Raw genomic sequence first — 12,171 nt, 5'->3', positions numbered from 1 at the left:
TACTTTGAGATGAATTAAAACAAAAACACATCATACTAAAACTCATGGGATGTGGTGAAAGTGTTCAGAAGAAATTTGTTGCTGTAAATGCCTATATGAAAAAAGCAGGGAGATCCCAAGCTAACAACCTAAATTACACCTAAAAGAACTAGGAAAAAAAAAAAAAAAAAAAGAACAAATTAAACCCAAGGTCAGCAGAAGGAAATAATAATGATCAGGACAGAGGTATATGAAATGGTGAATAGAAAAATAGAATTAATGAAATAAAAAGTTGGTTTTTGAAAAGATCAACAAAACTGACAAAATTTTAGACTGACAAAGAAAAAAGAGGGAGCTTAAATTACTAAAATCAGAAATGTAAATGGGGACATTATTATTGACCTTATAGAAATAGGTTTATAAGAGAATCTGCAAACAATTGTACATCAACAAATTAGATAACCTAGATAAAATGGAGAAACTCCTAGAACACTCTTAACTACCATCACTTGCTCAGGAAGAAATAGAAAATCTGAATAGATATTGAGTAATCAAAAACCACCCAACAAAGAAAAGCAGCCCAGAATCAGCTGGCTTCACTGGTGAATTCTACTAAATAGTCAAAGAAGAAGTTCCTATGCCTGACACATAGGAACTACTCAATATTTTAAGGAATGGGCAATGGAACACATGTGGAAGTTTTTGGATAGCCCTGCCTATTGTAGTTAATGTAATTTTTAGGATATGCAAATCACTGGTAATTTTCATATTTGTGGAAAGTAAATGTGCTAGTTTAAAAATGTGTAGGGGCACCTGGTGGCTCAGTTGGTTAAGCATCTGACTTTGGCTCAGGTTGTGATCTCAAGGTTCATGAATTTGAGCCCCATATCGGGCTGTCTGCTGTCAGCACAGAGCCCCCCTTGGATCCCCCGTCTCCCTCTCTGCCCCTCCCCAGCTCGCATGCTCTCTCTCTCAAATACAAAAAAATGTGCAATAAAAGCCTGTAGAATGCTTTGAAAACCATCCGACAATTAAATAAAAACCTTAATTATTGTTATTTTCAAGAAGAGGGTAAAATAAAAATATAGGCGTGACAAGTATCATAGTATTGCTCTGCTGTGATTATAGCAATGATTCAGGCTACTATTCCCCTTTCCTGTGTATTCAACATTATGGCTCAGGCATTCTAGAATGTAGTAGATGTGATAATCCTTTTGTTACTTAGACTCACAGGTTTCCATAATCTTTTGCTGTAATCCAGTGCACCAGCAATAGTTTTATCTTTATTAAAATAACAAAGTTTTTTAAAACGCTGTTCTTTTGGCATCCAACATGGTTGATGGAAACTTCTTTACTGCAATAAAATTCCAGAAATCCGAGTTTGGGAACTGGTAAGGAATTCCCTCTCTTTCCCATAGGTGAAGTGGGCTGTGGGTTTTCTTGCTTTTGCCTGGAAACTACTTGAATCTCTTCAGTATTACCTCTAACCTGCTACAGTCATCCTTTCTAGCCTTGGATGATTCCAGCATGGGGATCACCCCTTGATCAGGCCTGCAATTCTATCCTCTCTTGACAGAGAAGTTACTACTATTACTAGCCCAGCAATGAAGAATTTTCAACACTCTGAACATCTTTCATAGCCAGATCAGCTGTGTTAAAATATTATTCCCAATAACTTGAGAATATCATGGTATCAATTTGTATTTTACAAAACCGTTTGACATGACCTGGAGAGCTGGGCCTGGCAAACAAAGTGAGTTCATCGAGTTGAAATCATGACAAGGATGGAAGCACTTTGATGGACATGTTTATGGTACAGATTTTGGTGATAGTTTTATGGGTGAATACTTACTTCCAAAACTCATCAAGTTATATACATTAAATATGTATAGCTTTTTGTATGTCAATCATACCTCAAAAAACGGTTTCTTAAAAAGTGCAAACACCTCCTGCTCATTAAATTTGACAAGATGTTATGCTGTTTTTATATAACGTTTTAAATTAATCTTCTTGATGATTCTGTGAGGTAGGCATTGTTATCATCCCCATTTTGCAGATGAGAAGACTGAGTTTCTCAACTGTGCAGTACTGAAGACTACAAAGCACTTTGTAAGTCCTCAAGGTAGGATCTGAATCCAGGAATGCCTGATTTCAAAGCATGGGCTCTTAATCATTTTATTATAGTGTCCGCCTCCTCTTATGATGGCATAAAGGATGGTATCAGAATGCATAATTTGTGGTTGAACCCCCTGGATGGGAGCTCTTAGTCTAATTTCTCTCCACATTAATACTGAAGATGCAACAAGATAGCTGATGAGGGTGAATCTTTCACTGTGTGGCACAATAGAAGTTGGAAGTTTCTCCCCTCTACCCCTCCCACCTTGTGATGGATTCTGAGGACACTTCACGCTTAGTGGGCAGTTTTGAGAATTGCCTGGGCTATAGATGAACATTTAGGTATTAGAACCTTAATTTAACAACCGATTAAGACTTTAGTGTGGTAACAGTCTTATTTTTATTCAACCAACAAGCAATATGATACTACATACCACATTGGAATAAAAATATAGCAATAAAATACAGGCACAAAATTAGAGGATATTGTGACTATCTTAAAAGACACAACATTTTAAGAGAAATAACGAAACTTTGGGCATGCTTTTTCAAGCCAAAGGACTGTTATAAATGAAGATGAGAGTTTGGATCCTCACAAGGCATCTTAAATAGTTTTGTGATCTTGGAAGTCTTGGGATTTGGTTTCATCCATAATGAAAAAAAAGAAAAAAAGCAAATCCAAAACCTTGCTTTAGGGAAAGTCTATTTTTGAGGGTGGAAGCAAAACAATTTTGGGGGGCAAATTTCTGCGAAAGTGTTTTTTTAATTATCTTTAACCAGTGGTAGTTTATTTCAGTGATTACACTGGTTGTTATAAATGGCACTTTATTTGACTTTTTTTTTTTTTTCCTACAAATTTCACTTGGCTTACTGGTGTTTAATTAAACAGACCTGAAGCCCAGGTAGTGTAGGCTACGGTAAGTTGCACCGCATTGTTCTCTACCTACACAACCCTCTGTGGTGGCAATAAGGAAAACATTTTCTGAATTTTTGCACTTTCAGTGTTTAAAATAAAGAGTTTTAACATCTAATGGCCACGCACAGCCAAACCATGTATTAGCTGTACGAGAAATGATGAGTGATGACTATTTTTGGAGTGAATTCTCACCCGTTTACCTTGGTCTGGTGAGTGCCTTGTGAGCACTGTCACACCCAGCCAAATCGGAAAACAAAATAGACGGACGTTAAACAAAAAGCACCTCCCCCGCGCCCATCACCTCGAAAAGCACTGGTCTGTAGGTTGTTAGCTCTGAATCTCTAGGTTCCCAGCTTTTCTCTGAACACGGCGATCGACTTCTCGTTAAGGAGCTATCCCTAGTTTCCAAGGCTGGACTGGGGTTGGGGGCGGGCTAGCTCTGTCCCGGAAGTTCTCTTTAAGAACGGGTTTTTTTTTTTTCCCTCCCGCCCAGCCGCCCGCCTACTCCAGCCACTAGCCCCGCGGCCCAGGCGGAAGGCGCCTGCCGGTGAGACCCTAGGTAACGTCCGTCCCTGAGAGACCGCCGGGAGTGGTAGTTTACATGGGTTTCTCCGGTGCCCCCGCGCAAGCGCCGAGGGGGCCGGTGGAAACTACATTTCCCAGGAGCCCTCGGATCAGGGGCGGAGCCGGGCCTGGGGGCGGGGCTCCGGCCGGAGGTGCTGGTTGTGGCGGCTCATTCATAAATGCGGTGGCGATTTTCGCTGTGGTTTGAGTGGACTGAGAGGCCAGAGGACTGCGGAGCGGTAATGTGTGGGCAGAGGAGCGGGGGAGCTAGTGTGTTTGTCGCCCTGCGCCTAAGAGTGCTGGCGGTGCGTGGGAGGGATCTGCTCCGGCCTCAGCGCTGGCTCAGCTGGGCGCCAAGCGAGCGGACGCTCGCCGGCCGTGCGACGGTGGCCAACACTTCTGTGGCCGTCCCAGCTTAACGCTGTTTTTGTGGGGAGCCTTCTTTTCAGGGACTCTCACCCCCTGTGGTTTGGGCTTTACTTCAAACAGCTGTTCAGAGGCGCGGGGGACGCAGTGGGTTCGAGAAAGTGTAAAGTTGGTTTGCTTTCTGTCCTTACGTAGGCCCGTCATCACCCTAGTCGTCCTTGTCTTTCAAAGCTTTGCTGTGCATTCGTGGCGTTCGAGGACTTGTATTTGGGAGACTGTTAAATCACCTCCCTAACCAACTAGTTATAAGGTCTGAGGATGGCTTTGAGTTAACTGTTTGTATCCACTTTTCCCCTCAGAATGCAGAAAATGTATCCCCCCAGACTGCTTTAAGAACGTTTACATAGCAGTCTTTGGAGGTTGCAAGGCTGTCCATTTGTTTCAAACAGATGTTAATGTCTAGAAAATCCTAGTCCACATACTAACCCTTTGTAGACATACTAACCCTTTGTAGACATATATATGTTCCCTTTAGCAAGGCCTTCCCAGCAATAAATAGCAGATGAAGTGAAACTATTTTTATTCATGCTGACAGTAAATATACTTTGAAGATCATAGTCATGAAGTTGCAATGAAGGAACAGAGGTGTTAAGTGTGGGAAGACGCAGATGCCTTGAATGCTGCAGCACAAGGGGACTTGGGCTTGTCAGTCTAGTAGGGAACTTCTCTAGTTTTCAATGTTACAGAATAACCTTGTAGCTTGTGTCTCTAAATTCGGATTTCAGAAGTTTCCTGCTAAAGTCACTTCAGTTTAACAAAGATTACCTGGCTGGTTTTGGTGAAATGTTGGTCCTTTTTCAAAAGGCGTCATCTCAAAAATAATTAGAATTACCTCGCTTAGAACAGATTTTCAAGAATTATTCAGGAATAGCAGATATTAATCAATCTTCCCTAATCTTAAATGTACTACCCAAATGTATACACCAGAGTAATCCCCACTAGTTAAAGATAATAAGACTCCCTATCGTCCCCAAAGGCAGAAGCCGCTTCTCAGTCAATGATGCCAACCCCCAGCTTCCTAGATAACCATGAGTCTGACTTCTGTACCTATACATTTATTTTGCCTGTTCTTGAACTTCATATTAAATGGGAACATACAGGTGTGAATATGCTGAGAGTTGGACTCAACATTACTCATCTGTGTTGTCTGTAGCAACAGTTCCTTTTTTTCTTTCTCTCTCTCTTTTTTTTAATGTTTCAGTAGCTGTGGTTCTCAAAAGTGGTAAAAATCACACCGCCACTTTGGTCTTTGCTTATTGAGTAGTTTGCGAGCAGTCGTTTTGTCTTCTATTTGGACAGTTGTACACACTGGTGATTCACAGCATTTGTACCTAATGCCCTGAGGAGTTTTAACAACTCGACTCATGACGCTGTTTCAGGATTGTGCTTCAGAAGATGGAGGACAAGTATTTTCAGCGTAGGTCGCTGAGGGCAGTAAAGCAACAAGGGAGACAGTCACTTGATTTAAAATTCCATTAAATCCGGTTTTGATAAAGTGACACCACCTGTCTTTCAGTTCGTCAGTCATATTGAGTACTTTCAAGTGCCGAATAGTGGCTACCAGAATGGGCAGCACAGGTCCAGGTAACCTTGCTTTCCTGTCTTTATCTCTTGCACACTGCTCTGCACTTTGCCTTTGTCAACTTAACAATGTGTCTTGGATATTCCAAGACGGCCATATCAGTCAGTATCTGGCCTCGCTTGTTCTGTTCAGTTGCATAATATAAAAGCCATAATTAGTCGGTCCCCTCTTGATAGACATTTAAGTTAATCTCGGTTTGTTACAAACGTGAACTTGTGCCAATATAGCACACAATGCCTAGATGTGAAATTGCTAAGTCAGAGTTTCTGTGCATTTACGATTTGGATAGATAGTGTCAAATTGCCCTTCAAAAGGTTTTACCAGTTTACATTCCCAAATGACGCTTTATGGAAGATTTCTTTTCCACACTGGGGTTTATCAGTTTTTTAGTTTTTGCCAACCTGGTATGTGAAAACTGGTATGTCATTACTGTTTTAATTTCTGTTCCACTTGAGTGAGTATGAGCATATTGTAATGTTTGTGCGTCTATATTTCTTTTTCTGCTTGTATCTTTTTTTCCCAGACACTAGGTACAAAGCTAAATAAATACATGTATGCCTCCAAATTGCCATTTTTCATTTCCTTTTGTATTATATTGATAAAGTTAAAATCTAGAATTGTGTCTGAAAAATAATGTGAAACGTCATTTCGCTTTGGTACTAGATTTTCTCACCCCTCACTTCAGAGATATGGCTATACTAATTCTCTCCTCTGTCCATCCTCATTAGCCTGCAGACCTGCTTTTATTTCTCCTGTCTTAAAAAATCATTCTTCACCATGCTTCCCTGTACAGCCACCGTTCCATTTATTTCCTTCCCTTTATAACAGAACTCCTGGGAAGAGTTAGCTGTCCTTAATTTCTCATTCTGTCATGTATTTCCTCCATTTAAGCTTTGGCAGCGTCCCTCTCCCTTCCAGCTGCTCTCATTGAAATTATCATGACCTTTACGTTGCTCAATTCCAAGATCAGTTCTCAGTTCTCACCCTTCGTCTGTTAACAGCATTTAACACGTCTCTTTCTTCCTTGAAACACTTTTTTCACTTGGTCTCCAGGACACTACTTTCTACATTTTCTCTTTTTTGTACCCTCAGTCACTTAGTGATCTCGCCCAGTGTCAAGGCCTTAAATAACATCTATATGCTGATTCTGTCAGCAAGGAACTTAGGTTTTTGATTCACTCAATTTGGATATTTTTAAGACTTAAAAAAAAAAAAAAACAAACCACGTAACTTCTTGCCCAGTTGCTTTGCTGATTAAGTCTTTTGAATTTGAAATATCCAGTAGATTTTTGTGCTGGTTCGCGGTTTGGGTAGAACAGCTTTAACCGATGTTTTTTGTTGGCATCTTCTTTCTACAGGCATTGGAAATTAATAGCAGTTCCAGCTTGTATATTATTTAAATATAATAGTGTCGTTGGACTAAAATGTTCGTGATGCCAGCCTCTTCAGAGTTAAACAGTGGGCAGAGCTTCCTAACCCAGTGGATGACCAATCCTTCTCGGGCTGGGGTCATATTAAATCGTGGATTTCCTATTTTGGAAGCAGACGAAGAGCAGCGAGCAAGTGTGAACATTTCTACCAGCTTTCCTGTTAAAGCCACGCATTTTTCAGATAGCTTCACCTTTATAAGTGAAGAAGATTCACTTCATGAAGAACAGAAGTTGGACTCTAACAGCCCTTATAAACTACAATCAAATAAGTCTGAAACACATGCAGTGTTTCCTTTAACTAAAGAGGAACCACAAATAGTGGCATGTCAGGGTGCTCCTGGACACTGGGAAGATAACAAAAATGACATTGTCTCAGATCTTTCAAGTGAATGCAAAGAAGTGCCTTATAAAGACCCACTTTTTAAAAAGCTTGAACAGGTACAACAGAATTTGGCCTAATGTATTTGCATTATTGCAAGTTTCTGTTGATGAAAAGTTTTCTTCCCCTTTCCTGGGAAATCCTCAAAATACCAAATTTTGCCTTTTATCTAATGTGAAACATTAACACAGGTTTGATATGTAACATACAACACTCGAGATAACAATGTCGTTTAAGTTTCTGCTTCATTTGGTAAAAACTGAATTGGAAATGGCTGATTAGATATTAAAGGGGAAAAGTTGATCATAAATGTACTGATACCTATCGTATTGTAAGAATCTACAGATTCAAATGACTTTTTCTGTTTCTATGTTTCCTTCATAAAAAATAGGATTTTAGAGTTTGGGTGGCAGGTGTAGTTACTTAGGGATCACTCTTTGAAACTCTGTATTAGAGATGATACGAAAAGGGAGATGAGAGGGGTTAAGATAAATGTAAGGAGCAAAGATCCCTAAAGAAATGTAAAGTTAGTTTAATCAAGTTTTATGTTTAAAAAGCTGAAAGAAGTACAACAGAAGAAGCAGGAACAGCTGAGGAGGCAGCATTTCGAGCAACTACAGAGACTTCTGGAAGAACAAGAGAAGCTGCTCACTACTGTGTCTGGGCACCAACCACTCCCAGGTACTTTGTGCTTACACAGAGCCTTCAGTCAGCTCAACAGTGAACAGTGACATTTCTCACCTTTAGTTGTTTGACAGGTTTTTTCTACCATTACTCTCTCATATGTGGTGAACCCCAGTTTCTTTAGGGGCCTTGCAGATAACTATGAAATGGTGGTGGTGGTATATGATTGGGACAGGTGGGAGCTGGGCCATTCTGGAGCATGTGTGCCCTGCTTAACGGCAGTCATACTTATTTATAAAATAAAAGTTTGAAGATTTAAAATTTTTTTTTTAACATTTACTTATTTTTGAGAGACAGAGCATGAGCGAGGGAGGGGCAGAGAGAGAGAGGGAGGGGCAGAGAGAGAGAGGGAGACAGAATCCAAAGCAGGCTCCAGGCTCTGAGTTGTCAGCACAGAGCCCGACGCGGAGTTTGAACCCATGAACCGTGAAATCATGACCTGAGCCTGAAGTCGGACGCTTAACTGACTGAGCCACCCAGGTGCCCCTAAAGATTTTTTTTAATGTTTATTTATTTTAGAGAGAGGGAGTGAGAGAGCAGATGAGTGGGGAGAGGGGGAAAGGCAGAGAGAGAGAGAGAGAGAGAGAGAGGGACAGAGGATCCAAAGTGGGTTCTGTGCTGACATCAGAGAGCCCTGTGTTGGGCTCGAACTCAAAAACTGTGAAATGGTGACCTGAGCCAAAGTCAGATGCTTAATCGATTGAGCCACTCAGGCGTCCCTATAAAATTTTAAAAAGACCTAGCAGAATAAAAGATGTAGAGCCAAATTTGGCCTAGGGCTACTGGCTTACAACCCCTGCCTGAAGAATGAAAAACTCCGTAGGGTGTCTGGGTGGCTCAGTCAGTTAAGTGTCTGGCTCTTGTCTCCGCTCAGGTCATGATCTTGTGGTTTGTGGGATCGAGCCCTGCATTAGGCTCTGTATTGATAAAGCAGAGCCTACTTGGGATTCTTTCTCTCTCTCTCAAAAAAAAAAAAGAATGAAAAACTCCTCAGGGTCATAATGGTAAAATATGTGTAGAGGCTACTCTGGTTAGCAGAGGAACCATACCAAAAATATTTTCTATGGTGGCAGATGACACATCTTTTGTTGTGTACTAGATCAATTAACAGAAAACACGATATGCTTATCAGGGGACTGTAAACCTGTGTAAATTTGATCTCTAGCAGTGGTTTTGAGAGATGTTTTACCATACCACATTATAACAAAAACATTTAAAATCGTGACTCACAATTTCAAAGAAATTTCATAAATCAGTCTTTATTGGTGTGCCTGGCATGTTGTAAGGATGTTTTCTATTTATTTTGTCCTAATCTCATTCATTGAAAAAAGTACCAGTCATGATTCTGATGATAAAATTACTAATGGATTGTATCCCTTAGTTTGAGAAATAGTGATCTGGAACATGTGTTTGCTTCTTGATGGCACCTTCCCAGAGACACAGTGCTGATTCACAAAAGTGCCTGTTCTGTTCAGAGGTTGCACTGGGCATTGAGAATATGAAGAATAAAAGACATTGGCAGATGAATGTGCAAAGTAGCTGGATGGAATTCAGGGAATAGTAGTAGTGGTAGTGATGAGAAATGTATCAAATGAAGAGTGGTTTAGGGATTAGGACGTTTATCTTAGTAAATGTAGAGAACATGGTGTGTGTCTTGAAATAGTTGAATGGGTCAGGGTTTCTTTATGGAATACATAAGAGGATAATCCAGATCATTTCAATAACAGCCTGTGATACTTTTTAAGGTAGAAATAGCACTACGGTAGAGCAATAAGGAAGCAGTTTCAACATTGTTGATATAAAAGCTAGTGCCTTTCAATTATGGCACATTGCTTTTAGGACAGTGATTTTTAACACTGTTTGGTCTCAGGACCACTGAACACTCTTAAATTAATGAGGACTCCAGAGTATTTGTTCTATGGGCTATGGCTGTTGATATTTAACTATCAGAAATTATATTGGAGAAATTAAAAAACTAATTCATTAAAATAAAAAGCAGTTACATGTTATCATAAGTAACTTAATGAAGAGGTTTTTCTAAAAAATTAGAAGAATGGCATAGTTTTATATTTTTGAACATCTCTTTTAACTTCTGGTTTAAAAGAGCTCAGCTGATTGTCCTATCTGCTTCTGCATTCATTCTCTTAAGTTATGTTTTTTTGATTGAAGCATGTGAAAAAAAATTCGGCCTCACATGGATGTTTACTTGGAAGAGGGAAAGAAGAGTACTGTAATAGCCTTTTCAAATAATTGTAGTTATTTCTTTGATATTGCACCCAAACCTAACAATTGGCCGTTTCTTAGTGATAATTCAAAGTATGGAGTCTGAAACTATATTAATGAACTTTTTTATACTCTATTACATGAAATATATTGGAATATCTTGGCATTTTGAATGGCTCTTTTATCATGCATGATTTAGTAAAATTGTGCATTGGTTATTTGCAAGGTAGTGGTTCACTGAGTTATGTAGGTCTTTAAAATATACTTAAGTGTATTTTATCATATAATATCAAAAAATTATATCCATTAATACCACTACAGAGCTCATCGTAAAAGTCTTGAAGTAACAGGGTGCTGCCTGGGTCGCTCAGTTGGTTGAGTGTCTGACTTAGGCTCAGGTCATAGTCTCACAGTTCTTGAGTCAGTGCCTGCATGGGGCTCTCTGCTGTCAGCGCTGAGGTGCTTGGGATCCTCTGTCTCCCTCTGTCTCTCCCTCTGCCCCTGCCCAACTTGTGCTCTCCCTCCCTCTCTCAAAAATAAACATTAAAAAAATTTTTTTTAATCTTTTTGTTTTTTTTAAGTCTTGAAGTGTTATGAAGCTGTCAAGCTCATGGTGGTAGGTTTAATAAATTCTAATTTTTACTAGAGACTTCAAGTTTTACTATTAAATACTGTAGTCATTTTTTTTGAAGTGACTGGCTCGCTTGTTTAATTTTTGAGAAACTGTCTGCCAAGTACGAAGGTTTAAATCATCATAGTTTTGTCATTTATTCTTTCAAGTAAAAATGATGTTCTTTGAGAGAAGTGCCTAGTCAAGCTTACATCTCAAACCAAGCTATGTCTTGGTTTGCAGTAGAAGTGATTTATGCACGCTTTTTGTTTTGTCCTATAGAATGTTGAAATGACACTTGAACTCAACAGTTCAAATTCAGCTTAAAAATTAATAATTCTTGCAACTTTAGGACCTTTTTATTTTATTTTTTTGAGAGAGAGAGTGCGCTGAGGAGGGACAGAATCCCAAGCAGGCTCCACATTCAGCATGGAGCCCAACATGGGGCTTAATCTCACAACCATGAAATCTTCACCTGAGCCAAACCAAGAGTTGGATACTCAACCACCTGAACCACCCAGGCGCCCCTATCTAGGACATTCTTAAATAAAACTGTTTGTTTGTTTTTAGGGAGAGAGAGAGAGAGAGAGAGCACCAGCAGGGGAGATGGGCAGAGGGAGAGAGAGAATCCTAAGCAGGCTCTACACCCAGCATGGAGCCTGATGTGGGGCTCGATCCCACGACCCTGGGATTATGGCCTGAGCCAAAATCAAGAGTCAGACGCTCAACTGACTCAGCTACCCAGGCGCCCCTGTTTTTTGTTTGTTTGTTTGTTTTTTGTGGTGACTAATACAGTGACTGCTAGCACAGTTTGGTGCCACTGTTTTGCTGTCCTGCTTTTCAGTGAAGGTACCACGAGTTTCTGTTTTGCTCTTGCACCATTAGTGCATGAAGTGAAAAAGACAAATACTATCTTAATATCTTATGAAAATAAATTTGACTTTGTGGATGCACTGAAAGAATCTTAGAGACCTTCAGGGGTTTACAGACCACACTTTGAGAACTGCTTCTTTGGGGTATTGCACTTTTATCAAAGACATCTTCAGTCTGAAGTGAGGTGACTGTAAGTCAAAAACATTTGGGGATGCTGGGTGGCTGAGTCATTTGAGTCTGGCTTTCGATTTTGGCTCAGGTCATGATCTCATGGTTTATGGGTTCAAGCCCCGCATTGGTCTCTCCACTGACAGCGCAGAGCCTACTTAGGATTCTCTCTCTCTTCCTTTCTCTCTGCCCCTCCCCAACTCATGCTCTCTTTCTCAAAAT

At 40.1% G+C, this 12,171-nt stretch overlaps 1 protein-coding gene across 4 annotated transcripts in view; it reads left to right on the top strand.

Moving 5' to 3' along the window:
• The first annotated feature begins 3,656 nt into the window (after positions 1-3,656).
• CENPJ (centromere protein J) overlaps positions 3,657-12,171 on the top strand; it is a 52,612-nt gene continuing 44,097 nt past the window's right edge. For 3 of the 4 annotated variants that reach the window (XM_027064481.2, XM_015077765.3, XM_015077767.3), the window contains exons 1-4: positions 3,657-3,813; positions 5,380-5,584; positions 6,941-7,450; positions 7,949-8,072. In XM_027064481.2, the coding sequence (XP_026920282.1) occupies positions 7,007-7,450; positions 7,949-8,072 (568 nt within the window). In that variant the 5' untranslated portion in view covers positions 3,657-3,813; positions 5,380-5,584; positions 6,941-7,006. The remainder of the gene's footprint in view (positions 3,814-5,379; positions 5,585-6,940; positions 7,451-7,948; positions 8,073-12,171) is intronic. The other variant, XM_027064479.2, reaches the window with a different exon arrangement.

The sequence above is a fragment of the Acinonyx jubatus genome, chromosome A1 (genome assembly GCF_027475565.1).
Source record: "Acinonyx jubatus isolate Ajub_Pintada_27869175 chromosome A1, VMU_Ajub_asm_v1.0, whole genome shotgun sequence".
Taxonomy (NCBI): Eukaryota; Metazoa; Chordata; class Mammalia; order Carnivora; family Felidae; genus Acinonyx; species Acinonyx jubatus.
Note: the sequence above shows the minus strand (reverse complement) of the source record. Positions and strands in the feature narration are given on the sequence as shown.